This window comes from Myxocyprinus asiaticus, chromosome 17 (genome assembly GCF_019703515.2).
Source record: "Myxocyprinus asiaticus isolate MX2 ecotype Aquarium Trade chromosome 17, UBuf_Myxa_2, whole genome shotgun sequence".
Taxonomy (NCBI): Eukaryota; Metazoa; Chordata; class Actinopteri; order Cypriniformes; family Catostomidae; genus Myxocyprinus; species Myxocyprinus asiaticus.
The window spans coordinates 45,570,151-45,587,734 of NC_059360.1; the positions used below are offsets into that span (position 1 = coordinate 45,570,151).

The window sequence follows — 17,584 nt, forward strand, 5'->3', positions numbered from 1 at the left end:
CATTTGGCAGACACTTTTATCCAAAGTGACTTATTACCTTATTACAGGGACAATCCCCCCAGAGCAACTTGGGAGTTAAGTGCCTTGCTCAAGGACACAATGGTGGTGGTTGCGGGGATTGAACCAACAACCTTTTACTTACCAGTTAAGTGCTTTAGTCCACTACGCCACCACCACTCCAGTAGCATTTAATGTTATGGTAGTATTTTATAATAACTATAATTATATTCAATAACTTCTTGTTCTTCGTACTTTCAGGACAGAGGTTGAGAGCAGAAACTATCATCAAATGGTGAAGTTAAATGGGCTGTGCTTTGATGATACTGATGAAGAATGGGAACAAGAAAGAAAAGAGGGCAATATGCAGGGAAAAAACAATTAAAGAGCAGATTTTATTATACCAATTTTTTTTAAAGTTAAACAAGTTACATAAAAGCTAAATTACAATCGAATGGACACACTCTTTTGATAAAATTACTTTTTAAAACAGTGAACAAGAAGAGAAAACGTGCAGTAATGTACACTCCAAACATTTTAGTTTACAACATTAAAAAAAACTAACCCTAACCCTAACATGCACTTAATTAAGGCTGTATCTTAAAAAGAAAGAGCAGTTTTGAGTAATACCGAGTAGGATATATACTGTATATTTACATAGACATGCAAGCATCAAATATTTAATCCCTCTCTAAAATTAATCTCTCGTCCTTGCAAAGAAAGTAGATACATTAGGACTATATTAAACTAAAACAAGAAAGTATCCATGCTTGAATAAATAGATATATTTGTACAGTATCGCTGTTTCAACTAAAATATCACATAGTTTTTTAATGTTAAACAATTTCATAAAGTCATTGTTTAATAGATAACACAATCTGCATATGAAACATAAGACACAGACATGAAAATTCAAATTGTCCTCGTATTCCGTCTCTTCTCTTCCTTTGGTACTTTAGCATGCATTGACTTAACCTTTCATATCCAGATCTGGGATAAAAACAAATACTAAATAAATACAGTAAGTGCTTAACAAAATATTCACAGCAGCACAAAAATGTTACTTACCTTAAAATTCTAATGTCCAATCATTATTTCTTCATTACTGAGGACACTGCTTTTGTTGAACTTTCACTTTTGAAATGTACAGATTGCTAATGTGCATAATAATGAGACAATTACCACTATGTTATTATATCTGATTTTTTAATTATACATTTTATATTACAATTTCAGTCAAATTGTATATTTGCCATTCTAAATACTAACCTTGCCTTTGAAACGCATTAGAAGTGCATCACGGACCTTTGTAGAAAATGAAATTTGTGTTATACTCAGGTTTTTTAAAAGGAATATTCCGGGATCAGTACAAGTTAAGTTCAAGTGACAGCATTTGTGGCATAATGTTAATTACCACAACAAATTATTTAGTGCAGAAATCGAGTTTACAGTGAGACACTTACAATGGAAGTGAATGAGGCCAATTTTTGAAGCTTATAATTTTTCATAAAAGCACTTTCATAAATTCTTCTGTTAAAACTCTATTATTATTTGAGCTGTAAAGTTGTTTAAAAAGTCGTTTTCACAGTTGTTTTAGGGTGTGTTGACATTACATCGTCAATTCATCGACAAGTTGTAAAATTGGCTATAACTTTACAGAGAAAAGGTTTATAAGCGATTTTATCACACTAAAATCATGTTAACATGCATATTGTTTATGTCTTATGGCTATACTTTTGAAACAGTGAGTATTTTAAAGTTTACAAATTGGCCCTGTTCACTTCCATAGTAAGTGTCTCACTGTAACCTCGATTTTTGTTGTTGTTTTTTTAAAGAAAAGGAGGGACGAGTCGAAATGTGTTTTTGTGGTAATCAACATTATGTCACACATGCTGTCAATTGAGCTCATCTTGTATTGAACCCGGAATATTCCTTTCAACTGCAATCTTGTCATACGAAATTGGTTTAACAACACGTAATACCTAACAAACAAACTAATGCAAAAGAAAGCAGCTAAATATGAATATTTTCAGACTACATTCCCAGTACTTAAAGACGATCAAATATAATTGTAACAATAAGGTTCAATTCACTGACATTAATAAATGCATTAAATATCCTGAACTAACAATAAACAATGACGTTTTACTGCATTATTAATCTTGGTTAATGTTAATGTATGAAAAATACTATTGTTTATTGTTAGTTCATATTGCATTAAATATTAACATATCCAAATTTAAATGTAAAAAGTGTATTAGCATATTTAGAAATTAACATTAATCAACATTATTAAATGTCGTATTAGTATTGTTCATTGTTAGTTCATGTTAACTAATCTAGGTAACTAATGTTAACAAATATAACCTTATTGTAAAGTGTTACCAATATATCATACTGTATAAAACCAAATGGACTGTAGTATATAGAATGTCATTGTTACCTTTTTCTCTCCAAAGCAGTTTGTAAGAAATATGAAAAAGCCCTGAAATAAAATAGAATAAGATGGTTTGGTTGCAAGACTTTTTAATTTATGTATGTGCAATAAATATAAGAAAATAGGTGTTTTAAAACAGTAGGTTTGATGCTCAACTCACCTGTAGTGAATTGAGCACTGTAAATGCATAATTCACAATGTGGGCTAAGGGAGTATCTGTAAGGTCAATAATGAGCACAAACAACCCAAAGATCCATGTGATCCCAAGGACAGGGCAGAGGAAGACTACTGTCTTCATGATGCTTCTGGCAACGGCCTTTTCATCCCGAGCTTTTGCCTCTGATACAGTAGGCGTTACTATCTTTGTAATCACCACAAAAAGTGTGAACATGTTTATGAACACAATAATGCCAACCGGAATAACAAAGGCAAAGATGGATCCCTTGAGTGTTCCCTTGTATAGTAGCCAGCATGTCTCTTTTGAATAGTATTCACCATCCTTACCATTCTCAAAGGAAATAAAGGTTGCTGCCACACACAGAAATGGGCATACATAACCAAGAGTGATAGATAATCCCAAATAAACCTTTTTCCGTAGCTGATCGAAGACAAAGATTATTTGGTGAAGCAGCACAAAACTCAAGCACAGCATCCAGAAAAAGACGGACAGGAAACAAAAATGTTTGACAACTGTGAGGATCACGCACCAATTTGCTTGGCTATCCATTGGGTTGACAGATGCCAAAAATCCAATATATGCGAGCAGTAAGCATATGGAAATGTTGACTAAGGCTATGTGCCGAAAACTGGAGATGTTCGATTTTACAACCGTATCCCATACCAAAAACTCGACCAATAAACACAGAACAAGTGAAACGATCGAAATTCCCAAGCCAACGTATGTCAGTTCGTCCATATACAGAAGGCTCACTGCAGTTTTGGACATCAGTATGGTAAATGAAGTGTTGTGATTACATGTGCAGATGTCTGGATTTTTTATACCACCCCATAAACACCCCTTCTCAGACCAGTTCATCAGAGTTTCATTCCAAAAAACACAAAACATTTTATGGTTACGAAGTCTTCGATTCGCATAACTGAACGACAGCGTAACATTAAACACACCTGTCCCACCGATTTTATTTACAGTGGTAACCGACAAGATGGGCGCATCTGATAGATTGCTTTTATCCTTCAGGGGTCTTGGTAAAATTTTAGCCAGGTTCCTGAATTCAACAGCTACAATGTTGTCGTTTGATGTGACGCTGGCTGTGGAGATGTTGCAGTTATTGCTAATATTACAGAGCACTAGTTTAACATTTTCTGTAAGATTGAAAGATTTAGATATGTTTGCATTCCTTATTGTGCTCTCAATAGTATGTAGATATTTTAGAGATAAGTTGTCTTGTTTAACTTCTAGCCAGGGTTCCGTTGCATTCAAAAGATTACTTGCAGACTTGATAAAATCCTGAAATGTAAAAACAAAGAGAAAGTTAAGTGGAATGAAGTTTCTTTTTTTAATTAAAGGGATATTTCACCCAAAAAATGACATTTCAGTCATTGTTTACTCACCCCTGTGTAGTTAGAACCCTATATGACTTTAATTATTTTTCTTAACACAAAGGGAGAAATTGTAAAAAAAAATTTAAAAAAAATGTTGTGCTCAGTGATGTCATACAATGGCAGTTTATGGTGACCACCTCTTCAAGCTTCAAAAGAATGCAAAAGTATAATTCAGAAGTCTAATAAATTATTCCATGAGACTCATGATTGCTATGAAAGCATACGATAAGGTTTGGTGTGAAAAAACTAAAAAACTAAATCTAATGTATTATTTAGTGAAAATGTTCACTGACCTTTGATCTCCTGTGCGCATTCATTATAGGGCACGAGAGCAGCCCCCTCATGACATGGAGCGTTCAAGCAAAAATGTGTTTGGTTTATCTAAAAACAGGTCCTCCACAGCGATAGCGACAAAAGAACACAGATGCACAAAAAACAGAGAACAGAACTTACTAAACATGTCTGAAGAGTCTGTAGTTGAAGAATTGATGCATTTCTATGCCCAGCCTTATTTTTTTGAAAGGAGTACATGGAAAACAATCAGAAGCATAGAGGAGGCTATAGGCAACCACAGTCACACCGTGTCCAAACCTGACAGCAAACAACACGCGATAAAAGGTGTAATTTCTATGGTAATCAAAGTTTTTGTCCTAACCAGCAGTGATGAGCAACAGTACATTCTATCGATCGCTTGTTTCCTATTTTCTACATCGCACAGGTAACTCCGTCTGCTGAGAACAGGCACTGGTCAAAAAGCTTTCAAAAAATTATCTTTCGCTGTCACTATCACTGTGGGGGACCTGCTTTTAGATAACAAAACTAATTAATGCTTGAACGCTCCATGACGCAAGGGTACTGCATGAACTTTTGCTCTCGTGTTCTATCATGAACGCGCACAGGAGATCAGCGGTCAGTGAACATTTTTACTAAATAATACATTAGATTTCAGTTTGTTTCTCACCAAACCTTATCGTATGCTTTCATAACAATCATGAGTCTCATGGAATAATTTATTAGACTTCTGAATTATACTTTTGCATTCTTTTGAAGCTTGAAGAGGTGGTCACCATAAACTGCCATTGTATGACATCACAGAGCACAACATTTATACACAATTTCTCCCTTTATGTTAAGAAAAAGTGAGAAAGTCATATAGGGTTAACAACACAAGGGTGAGTAAACAATGACTACATTTTCATTTTTGGGTGAACTAATCCTTTAATGATGTAGTTTAAAAACCGTTGGCCATATAAATTGCAACTAACCATGTAATCGTGCAAAATAATAAGTCTTGTCAACATTTAAAAAAGGCTTTTCCATATCTTTTGTTGTTGACATCAAAGACTGTGCATCCAATCAAACTCTTAATACTAATACAATATCAGTTAGGCCCAGTGTTCGTTCCATGTGACCATGTGCATATGTTTGATGATCATTTTAATATATTTTCATGTTTGATTTCAAGGACATTTTTTATTTACCTTTTTACAATTGTACAATAAACTTGATGTTAAAACCTGGCTCCAGAAGCAAAACCAGTGTAGAACCACTAGATTAAAATATGAAGTTTTAGAAATACAGAACTAGAGACAAACAGACTTACAGGTATGACAGTGTCATTCCATTGATTTGACTGTTGTATAGACACATTATTCATGCCATCAATAATATTCACAGATGCATTAATATTTGCATAGGAGATGAAGTTCTCAGTAGTGGTTGTTTGTTGTAACCGGTTGAAAATAGTGTTTGCTACATCCTTAATTATCCCAAGTCCTTTGTTTAGTTCCTGTTATTATTAAAGAGATCATGAGTTTAATACTACAGTAAGTTCATCCGGCCAGGAGTGAGAAATAGGTAAATTAATACAAAATAATGATACCTGTACATGCTTCTGAATATCATATAGATTCACATTTACACAAAAAGAGATTTCCTGTTGCCATGTCCCATTGCATAGTCTCCGTCTATCTCCAGAACTTAAGTCATCACAATACTTTATGGCGTGGTGATTGCTTTTTGTCACTGGCCAGATATCCTCAGCTTCACAGAATTGTGAATATTCTGTATGAAGAGTATACATTTTTATGTTACTGTAAATATATACATATCTGTTTGAAAAACGGAATCCAAAATATGCATTGCAGCTACTCAACAATATCAAGGATGCCCAGTTCATAACGATAGTTATATCTGGGTGGACTCCATTCTAATCGTGCTCTAACTGTGCATATGTTGATATTGCAGTCATGTAGTTTACCCAAAAATGTTGTCATTATTTACTCACGCTCATCAATCGATTCATTGAAAAGATTCAACGCAAAAGAATGATTTGTTCACGGGCAACAAACATCACACTAATGATGCACAAGGAGAGCTAGGCCAAATGTCAAGATGTAATTTTCAGTGGATAACTTCTTTACACACTTTTTGAGCTTGACAGCCCCAGTCCTCGATTACTTTCGATATATGGAAAAGAGTAGCCAAGATATTCTTCATAAAGTCATAAAGGTTTGGAACAACACAAATAAATAATTATAGAATTATAGTAAATAATGACATTTTTGAAGTGGACTATACCTTCAAGCAAACTGTCAGGTATTGTGTGCTCATTGCTGAATTTGAGTTCGTGAAATTTCTAAGGCAGTAAAATACCTTACATACAGATATAAAATAAATAACATAAATTTTGTAGATGGAAAATGCCAAAACTTACCATTAATGACTGGGATGTTCACTGTGTTTTGTCTGTCTCGATTGCTTTTGGCTCTGTTGTTAGTGAATTTACATGTGACGCTCACCTCTTCTGTCATGTTTCCATATTTCATACAATCTATCGTTGCATCCACTATGTAATAGATAAAGCCCCCTCTGACCTCTTGAGAAAGCAGTAGTTTGACAATTGATTATCACCAAGTGTGTTAATACATCGCTGTTTCATTTACTGTATCTATCAGTCACATAGATTTAATTCTGTTGTGTGTAAAAAATAGTATAACATATGCTTACCTTGTGGTTGACTTGTTAGATCAGTGAGGTCAGTGCTGTTCCATGTAACACTATAATTTTCTGCGCTGTCAGAGATTGAACACCAAATTTTAACCTTAAGCTTTTTGTTTCGATTTCTACAGTCAGGAAATTGTGGCTCACTTATGCCACGTATATCTGGCAATAGTGCAATGTCCAACTTGTCACTTGCTGTGTGTTGAATGGAGTTTCTTGTATACTGACATGTAAATGTTCCTACAGTTAGCAAAGAGACAGATGGATAGTTAGGTAGGTAGGGTGGGAAGATAGATACAGTAATTAGGCTATATAAATTTCACGTAAAGGTTGACTTCAACTGAATCAAACTCAATTTAGATTGAATAACGAAAAATGTAAGGATGAGTGAAAAGATACTCTTTCTGTACCGAACATACCTTTCCAACTTCCTGAAATGGATGTTAGATAAACAGTGTCAGTCAAATGTGTGTTTTTTTGCAAGGAAGCTTCTACTCCATTTGTTATTTCTGTTATTTTATTCTGTGTCCCCACCAAGAGCCACTTTACAGGTCCTAGGTCTTCTTGAGGTGTACAGTTTATACTTGCTTGTGACCCGATATCAACGGGTTGATTCTGAGGTACATTAATAGTTACGAGTCCTGTGGATGAAATAACAAGAAAGAGGATCTGAGTGTGCAATTCTAAACAAATTCTACCCCTGATAAACATCTTTATCAAGTAAGATTATATCTGAATATTTGTAAATTTAAAACTGTATAGATAAAATGCATATTATATCAATAAAATAAATCTGTTTAACGCATTCATTTAGTATAATGTTTTTTGTCTGTCTGTCTGTCTGTCTTTCTTTTTTTTTTTTGCCTTTATTTGAAACAATCACAATGGCCCTTAAGTCAGATGTACCTACAACAGAATAATATATTTACTTCCAAAGCCACTTTATGCAATGTCTAATCAATGCATTATTGTCTGTCACAGATAAGTAGGCTAATGTCTTTGAACTATCTTCATCTGGGAGCTTTTCCCAGCAAATATTGATAAATGATGTCATGTCTCATGTGTACTACAATTAAATCAATTACATTTTTAATGGATTGACAGCCCTAGCAGAAAAGTTACCTTTTGTCACAATAGTAGATCCAGAGAGGCTATTGGCTATATTCTCAAGCTGAGTAAGGTTAGTTACTGGACCGAGCAACTGCACCGTATAGTCCACAATCACACTGCCACTCCTTTATAAAAAAAAAAAAATTAAATAAAAAAATGGAGAAAGAACGTTAAAGAATAAGATCTCAGTATGCATGCAAAGAACCCAGGAAATATTATTTGCCAGTGTGGATTTTTATCATCATTATTACCTTATATTCGTGATAACCAGAGAGTCAAACCATGGCAAAATGCTGAAACTAGTTTTGAGCTAAAAGATTTAAAAACACTTGTGAGGCATGTACAAACAAACAGTGTGCAAAAAGTCTGTGTTCAGAAAGAAATACTAGCTTACAACTGACTGAATACTATGCAGTTCATTGTATGCTGCAATTCCGTTAAATTTTATTTGTATAGCTCATACAATAGATATTGTTTCAAAGCAGCTTTACAAAAAAAGATAAACATAGTGCCTTAAAAAAACCTCCTAGTGAGCAAGCCATGGGAAACAGTGGATAGACATAAGGGATAGTTACCCTACCCCCCCCCCCCCCCCCCCCAAAACACATTTTTAATACACAAATACAAATTTTGTATGAAACAAATAACCAGTGAAAGTGAATTCAGCATTCAACATCTCCAAAGTACAGTATTTACTGCAGGTAAGAATAGTATGGTTGTATGCTGCTAATCCATAGGCAATACTTCTGAAGTCATGTGCTTGAGTAATCTGACCCAAGAGAAGAGTGCATTTGCAAACAAATTGATTTGGTTGATTTTCATTAATACATACCTTTTTAATTATTTCAGTGGTTATTTGGAGGTACTCGTCAGTAGGTGTTTTGTCTGTTTGATATAACTCATTGTAATTATATTCAGTCATAGTGGTTGTTCCATTGATGCTTACTGTAGAAAACAAGGTGTGTGGTTGAGGGGACAGTCATGTGCACAAACCAAACAAAAGTAATCCACCAATAATTACATATCTAAAATTTTTATTAGATTACATTACTGATACTTCACAGAGACAGTAATCACATTACTAATTACTTTAAAGTTACTTTCTAAATCCCCTAAAGACACTTTTCACATAAAAGCTTTTGTTTTAATGTCTACACTGTTACCCTTACTGTAGTTTATACAGTAAATAACAATGAAAGGAAGGTTACCCCCCCCCCCCCAATAAACAAAACAAGCAAGTACAAGCCCCCCCCCCCCCAATATTTATACCATGATCAATGGAGACATGTCAATTCTTCACACTTCACAAATTCTTCATTGTCTTAAAATGACATAGATATAACTCTACACCTTTGCCTCATTTAGTATGTGAAGATCTATGAATATGCAAATTAGTCCCCGCCTCCATCTCCACTCACCCCTGAATCGCTCACCTTCAACTCTGTTCACTGTAAAAGTACTAAACGCTACACAATGGCAAGTGGTAATACTGGAGTAATTCAGCCATATACATATGTATGTTCGAACCGGAAACTGATTCTGAAGAAGAAGAGCGAATTGTACAGGGTCGCCTACAAGTCGATGTATCACAATGGTAATGTATTTTATGTATCGCTCTCTACAACGTTAGAAACATAAGTTACGTAATGGTAATAGAAAACATGATCCTTCGGCTTGACTACGTTATCAAATGGCTAATAATATGTTGCTAATGTTAGACAAACCTTGTTCCCGTTCGCCACCTCTGACAAGTTAGCAACCTTGTAAAGATAAACATCCAGATGTGCTGCTCGGAAGAAACGCTTTGAACACCATAGAAAGTCTCTGGAGAAATGCATATAGTGCATCATAACTAACATCGTAATATACAACGTGTATATGTTTTGAGTAACGTTTGCCGTAACTTCGTCAATATACCTGAGCCATATAAAAGTCAGCATTTGACATGAATCATCATGTAACTTGGCATGCTAATGTTGGCTAACTTTATCTAGCATACTGCAGATTTGTTGGAAACAGCCAACGGATAAACACAAGAAAAAGAAACTTATCGGTTGACCAACATGTTGAGTCGTACTCGCTGTGTCCCCAGGATAAATTGATGGAACGGCGTTGGGCTTCAATATAAGTTTAGTGGCAAAACCCATTTGTTTTTAGGTAAAAATTTCAAAACAGTTCTCTGGAAAATTACTACTGCAAACCTGAGTTTTCTCTGGAAGTTTTACTGGGACATTACCATTATTTTTCTAAATAAACTGCACCCATTTATCTCAGATTTTCAGATCCTTTGGAAGACATGAAAGCTCACCATTTGTCCTTTCACAACTTTGCATCTGAAAACAGAACATGCCTTGCAAAATACCGATACGTAGCTACATCTGGCTTCTCCTGATACCTCTTGCTTTGCCATAGCTTATGCTATTGATATGGAAAGCCCCACCCCGCAAGTTGACGGGATTGGTTCCTTAGGTTTGTGACGTATGAAACCCCTGGCTGTCTGAATCTGTGTTTTTGAGACTGTCTTTGGTACACTGCAGCTCCAGCTCAGCAATGGCGTTGACTGCTGATTTCACTCATGTTATGTCTTCTAGCATATAAAAAAAACACCATATGGACATGTAAATAAGGTTAAAACTTGATTTTCACTGAAGGGGGTCTTTAAGATGGTGTGTCACGTTCAAAGCGGTTCAATGTTTAAAAATGCATCTCGAGCACGTGCGCTCCCATTGCGTTGCGCTCTGTCTTGCTGTTTTGGCACAAGAAGGCATCTTATGTGAACGGCCACACAGTTTGGGGTGGGGTGGGGGCTGGGGGTTAAAGTGTGAAGAATTTACATGTTTCCATTGATCATTGGTGGTGTACTTGCTTGTTTTTATTATTGGTTGGGAGGGTTACTTTCCCCCATCTCCCTGGAATCTACGGCCCTGATTGGATGTGATGACGTCGTGATTTTAACATTAACATTAATCAAATATTATTTTCGTTCAGTGTTCACTTGGCCTCCACTGACTGATGATGAATAATCCTTCAATCTGTATAAATATTTTCCTTGTTACCTTTTTAATTGCTGTATCCCTACTGTATGTTGTGTAGTCTTTTACTTAATGTTTTACTATACAATTAATGTATGTCATGATCCAGTTCCCCTTTTCTTGTCATGCTCCAATAATTGTTTTTCATATTAATAATAAACTTTATATAATAATAATAACAAAATATACAAAATAATAATAATGTATGGGATAACTACAGCCAGTTACTGTCTCATTTATATATATATATATATATATATATATATATATATATATATATATATATATATATACATATATACCTCAACTACCAATTACAGTAATCAGTAAATGACTGTACACAAGAACTGCAGTAGCTTACAGTAACTAATATAGCTGGCAACAGTGTTGCCAGTATATTACTGTAAAAAAAACTCATTAAGGTACAGTGTATATTTCCTGCTCCTCCATGCATGCTTTGTCACAGAACGAAAAGAAATGCATTGTATGTATGAGTGTAATACATGTTTAAATGCATTCAGCATAGATAATATTTTTTTTTAAGTACTTTGGGCAACACAAATGATGTAATTGTAATGTAATTGAAAATCAGCAACTGTAATCTAATTACAAGAATTTAAAATCTGTTACTCTACTTTTCAACTAAAAAAGTTATTAGACTAAGGTAACTAATTGCTTTACTAATGGCATTACACCCAGTAGCAAAGAATACACTACCTCTTTTGTCAGACAGACACACAGCAGTTTCGTTAATATTAAGAGTGCAAATTTCATTGCTGCAGCACTTGTACTTTTTGCATATGTCCGAAGTCCATGTGTATCCTGTGTTGCAAGTGCAGTTCTTTTCATCTTCCTTCAATGTACAATCTACAAAAAGTACATTGGGTTTTATCTTTTATAAAACTCTATTCTCATACAAAAAGTCATGAAAAAGTTTTATGGCCTGGTAATGTGATTTTTTTTTTTTTTAAACTATTCATTACTAACAATGTAAATTAATGCAGTGATTGTCCATAAGATGAATAAAGACATGATTTATAAATTTTACATTATATTTTTATATTTGGATGGTGTATTAGATGTTTTCCTTAGACAAACAGCATTACTTAATTTGCATTATAAAAATGTTTGTGTACCTGTGGTAATGTTAAAGTTGAATACAGTCGCATTATCCACATTTGTAATGACGTTCATAAGATAGTTTGTTATGTTATTATATATTGATGCTTCTACTTCAAGCTCAAACAAGAAAACCTGTGTTGAGTTATCTGGAATAAAAAACTGTGAGATTATTGTGAGATACTGATTTACAGTATAAATCACAGATAGCAGTATATATATATATATATATATATATATATATATATATATATATATATATATATATATATATATATATATATATATATAAATTATTATTAATGTTATTCATTCAAAAGATTATTGTAGATGTTGAACAAGAAAAATACACTACCTGCCACAGAAACCTATCAAAGGCACACAAAGTCATGCAGTCACTGTTAGGTGTTCAATATTTTCTTTTATACAGATCTTGTGCATATATGTAATTACTTAGTAGCTCCAAAAAGTATTTGGACACAAACAAAAATATACAGTCTGAATGTCATTGCATTATATAACAAAATATCATACCAATAGCATTTATTTTAATGATATATAGCAACATTTTCAAGCAAAGTATTTCACCAAAAAATCAGTTTGGTAGTTTTCAAATTATAAAACAATGGATACATTGTTCGAAATTAAGATGAAAAGTTAGTTCTGAGAGTGTCCAAAAGTGTCTAAATACTGTTTGTGGCAACTACTATACATACAGTGTAACTGAACAACTATTTAAATAATTACAGATATATTAACCAACCTTAACAAACAATCCCAGAAAAAGAAGAATAATGCCTTTAGACATCTTCGTTTTGTGCCATTAATTTCTGTGCATGGAATAGAATGTAGTTACTCATGTGAAATAATATGCACTTATACCATCTTTGTAGTTACAAGAACTAGACAATAACAAATAGGCCAAAACAAAATGTATTTATGTGCACAGTACATCATTACTTACTGGGTTAACATCCTAATGCTTGTTGATATTTTAACTCACAACATACAAAGAACATAGCTTTGCAAGAACTTTAGAACTCTTTAGAAGTGCAAACTTACCTCTATGCTTTACAATTCCTCAAAGCATCATTCGCTGGTGTATTCAAGACGTTTGATTTTATTTGAGTGATCACTCCTAAAGTTACAAGTGGACTGTCAAAATATGGAGAGGCTGCACAGACAGTCGATATGTCCAGAATGATATCCTAGTCCAATTATTTCCCCAATAACTTTTCTCATTTGCATTATACAGGTCACATGGTAATCAACTCAAACTACTCATTCTGACATTAATTCAAATTGCATTACAAATAAAAGCTTACACAGTAGCAAAATGGCTCCCATGTACAGATGAATAAACTGTACAATACATCAGTTTCCCAAAATGTTTATGTATAACATTTCTTTTATAGCTTATTCATCCAAATGAATACAATTATGGAAAGCTGACCTATCAACAGTGGAGCAAAAGAAGGTTAATATATAAAAAGTCTAGATTTTCTCTGTAAAATTTTAGAAATACTTTCAGTAGTAACATTAACATTATTACCTTCCATTTCATTAATGTACCCCATCGAGTACATTATATACATTTCTAGTAATATACACACTCTGAGCACTTTATTAGGAACACTGGTCCTGATAAAGTGCCCGACGTGGTCTTCTCCTGTTGTAGCCCATCCAACTCAAGGTGTTGTGCATTCTGAGATGCTATTTGGCTCACTACAATTGTACAGAGCAGTTATCTGAGTTACCATAGCCTTTCTGTCAACTTGAACCAGTCTGTCCATTCTCCGTTGACCTATCTCATCAACAAGGTGTTTCTGTCTGCAGAACTGCCCCTCACTGGATGTTTTTTGTTTTTTGGCACCATTCGGAGTAAATTCTAGAGACTGTTGTGATGTAAAATCCCATGAGATCTGCAATTACAGAAATACTCAAACCAGCCCTTCTGGCACCAACAATCATGCCACTGTCGAAATAACTAAGATCACATTTTCTCCCCATTTTGATGATTGATGTGAACATTAACTGAAGCTCCTGACCCGTATCTGCCTGATTTTATGCATTGCACCGCTGCCACACGATTGGCTAATTAGATAATCGCATGAATAAGTAGGTGTACAGGTGTTCCTAATAGGGTTCTTAATGACTGTACATAAAATATTTGTATCTTAAAAAAAATAAAATAAAAAAAAAAATCCTATATATTATATATATCTGACACCCTGCAGAACTTTTGTGGACCCCTGGTTGAAAACCTTGGGTTTAGACCTATTTAATTGGTTTTACCATAAAGTGGCACGTTTAACGAATGTGAATAATAATATCCAGTTGTCCATGCTATAATTCTAAGTCACAGCTTGGATACTTTCAAAATGTCAATAAGAACAAATTGGAGTTCTTTCAGGCTGATCACACTGTGAATTCGGCATCAGTAGGTCAAAAGTTCTGCTGATGAAATCAGTCTGTTTACCGAAATTTGAATCACTGCCCCCAGTGGCTGAAGCTGGATGTGTTGTTGAATGTATGGGCTCGTTTCTGGGTGAAATGCCCACAGAGTGCTGCCAAAAGCAAGTTTGATTTTAAGTTGCCAATGATGTATTACAGTCAACAGGAATGCATATTTTATAAACCATATGCCCTGACCCAAACCCCAAACCTAGCCGTCAGTAGAGTAAAAATGTGATTTTAGAGTGAAAATGCAACCTGCGTACCTCGCTCATCATTGATTATGTGAACACAATTATTTCCTGTTACCCGTGCCACAGAGGCTGCTCAGTACCGCAAGAAAGAAAGGTAACGTTCATCAAAATGTCTGATAGATGATGGCACATATCAGTAATTCAGCTGAATGGGGTTGATTTCGATTTCCTGTGTGATCATGTTGTTCTGTGGCAAAACTAAAACTTTCAAATATTAGCAAGCCTTTTGTAGCAAACAACAGCAATGCTCAACTGAATGCATAGTCTATAGCAACAAAGGTTTAGATATTTGCAAGGACAGATTCCCCTTTAGCAATCTCGGGTTTAAGGCCCATGAATACTTTGTTTTTGCACATTCCGGATCGTGCCCGGCCAACCACGTTGCCTTTGTGAGTATACTTTTCAGTCACACTTTATATTAGGTGACCTTAACTATGTACTAACATTAAATACATACAAAACTATGTATTTACTGTGTAACTATATGTTGTTCTGCAAAATGCCCACATTGGCTGAGGTTGAGGTACAGGTAGGATTAGGAGTAAGGGTAGGGTTAGGGTTAGGGGTTAGAGTTAGGTTTTGGAGTAAGGGTTGGGTTAGGGGTAAATTTAACAGTGTAACTACAAATGTAATTAAATGCAGGTACATTAAATGGAATTACAATTCAACAACATATATGTACATAACAAGTACAACGTATCACATGGTTAAGTACATAGTAGTTAAGGCCACCTAATATAAAGTGGGTCCTACTTTTCTGACCGCGAGCAAACACGAACGCGTTCAACGTATGCGCACTACAGCTGCTTTGTGACATTCTTTTAGAACAGTCAATGGCTAGTGCATGCACAGACGACGCACACAGCTGAGGACCGCATGCGTGAGTCAAGAAAATATAGGCGGGGCGCGGTCAAGATGCACGGCTGAGCTGATGAAGCAATTTGCGTCACACATACTGAGCACGGAGTGATCCGCAACGACCACACCCGAAGTATACTTTGGCCTTTACCGTCTCACCTAGAATCACAAGGGTGGAAAAGCTGTTTTCTCCCTAGGTGGCAGGTTTCTGCTTTAAGGGATCAAATCCATTAACTGAAAACAGATTAATGCAACAAGATGTACGATTCTCTTTGCAGTTTTTTAGAGATGGTTTGTTGTGGAACAGATTAGTGCTATCAGTCGGTTATATTTTTTAATTGGGATTAATTGCATAATTTTTTGTATTTAATCGTGATTAATAGCAGATTTTGAAAGTGCTGAAATTTTACAATATATATACTTATTTTCCTGTCAAAATTTCCATCTTAGGAAAGAAAACAAAATAAGTAACAATACAATGCTTTATTAACATTTTTTAAACAAATCCTTCCACAGTATAAAGACAGAAATTCACTAAATTACACCAATTCAAGTAACATTAAACGTTTCCCAAAGTCTAAGTGGGAATTTGACTAATTGAAAGAACTAGTCCCCACATAGGTTGCATATTCAATATGATAGACATTAAATCTCTTGAACTCTCCTCCTCCACAATATTAATCTGCTAGTATACTGTGACTATCCACTTTTCTTACAGCAATCATGAAGCCGCGTTCATGATTCGCGTCAGAGTGTCAACGCCAACGTCAAGCGGCATTTTGAACTCCACATGAAAAGCGCTTGCAGACAAAAATGTCTTAATCTGCGTTTGGTGACTGTTAACACATCGCACGTTTCCACTCTTCAAACCAGTGTTTTTGCTGGTTTATGCTGTATTAACGTTAAATGCATTAATTGCGAATAAGAAATATTAACGTGTTAAACTTTTTTAATTAATCGCATGCGTTAACTGACAGCTCTAGTACAAATATGTGCTGGTGTGAGCTAGCTAGGGCATGCATGATGCATGATTAGGGCATGGATGCATGCAGTTGCCATACTGGTCTAGGCTGGTTTATGCTGGCTAGTGTTGGTTTGGTGCTGGTCTAGCTGGTGGACCAGCATAGCCCTGCTTTTCACCGGCAATACCTAGCTGGTTAAGCTAGTTTAAAAGCCTGGTGGGGACACCAACACACCAGCACCCAAAACACAGCATAAGCTGGTGACAAGCAATGCTGTTCTTTTCAGCAGGGTTAGCTTCTTCCTTTTTGTTTGATTTCAAATAGTTGATTGATCTTTATCTGTATTACCCGTTGTCTGTTTTCTCTTTATAGGCCAGTTCACACTGTTCCAACAATAAGCAACAAATAGGTTTCACCCTGTTGGTTTTTGTTGGTATTTATTGGTGTCTGTTTTCTCAGATTGAACATGTTCAATCAGAATTTGTCAGGTATTGGAATGGTGTGATTTTTAGCCTATAGATTGTCAGGGAGCAACACTGAGCATGTGTCCATGCACGCTCTTACACCGATGATGCTTAATAAGCCAACAAAATGTGTGGTCAAGTAAATGCCTTAAACAGGTCATAAACGGTTTAAGCATAAACTGATCAACACAGGTTGATTTCACATATAACCACCTTTACCGCCATTTTTACTGCACTGGTTACCACTCTTCAGGCTTTACGGGATGTAATTTTGAAGCCTGTATATTTTACGGTGCATTACCGTTTATATTATTAAATGATATAAACTTAA

The 17,584-nt window shown here is 35.0% G+C and overlaps 1 protein-coding gene across 2 annotated transcripts; it reads right to left on the minus strand.

The window, feature by feature from the left end:
* Positions 1–368: 368 nt before the first annotated feature.
* On the minus strand, positions 369–15,271 carry LOC127455509 (adhesion G protein-coupled receptor F5-like). Of its 2 annotated transcripts, XM_051723467.1 has the most exons (18): positions 13,324–15,271; positions 13,025–13,091; positions 12,617–12,629; positions 12,279–12,410; positions 11,860–12,009; positions 8,943–9,055; positions 8,362–8,420; positions 8,123–8,235; positions 7,420–7,641; positions 7,007–7,240; positions 6,714–6,875; positions 5,880–6,061; positions 5,601–5,786; positions 2,595–3,902; positions 2,441–2,482; positions 1,267–1,302; positions 1,066–1,151; positions 369–987 (listed from the first exon to the last, which is right to left on the minus strand). In XM_051723467.1, exons 2-17 carry the CDS (start codon positions 13,067–13,069, stop codon positions 1,089–1,091), a joined length of 3,060 nt encoding a protein of 1,019 aa, XP_051579427.1. In that variant the 5' UTR covers positions 13,070–13,091; positions 13,324–15,271; the 3' UTR covers positions 369–987; positions 1,066–1,088. The 2 variants fall into 2 exon arrangements, with proteins under 2 accessions (XP_051579427.1, XP_051579428.1); XM_051723468.1 differs by lacking the exon at positions 12,617–12,629.
* Between the last annotated feature and the right edge of the window lie 2,313 nt (positions 15,272–17,584).

Coding starts and splice junctions, on each gene's coding strand:
- LOC127455509 (XM_051723467.1), bottom strand. CDS start 13,069: ATGTCTAAAGGCATTATTCTTCTTTTTCTGGGATTGTTTGTTAAG. Junction 8,421..8,942: donor CCACTGAAATAATTAAAAAG/GTATGTATTAAT, acceptor TAAATCTTTTAG/CTCAAAACTAGTTTCAGCAT. Junction 1,303..2,440: donor ACTGCTTTGGAGAGAAAAAG/GTAACAATGACA, acceptor TTTTCTACAAAG/GTCCGTGATGCACTTCTAAT.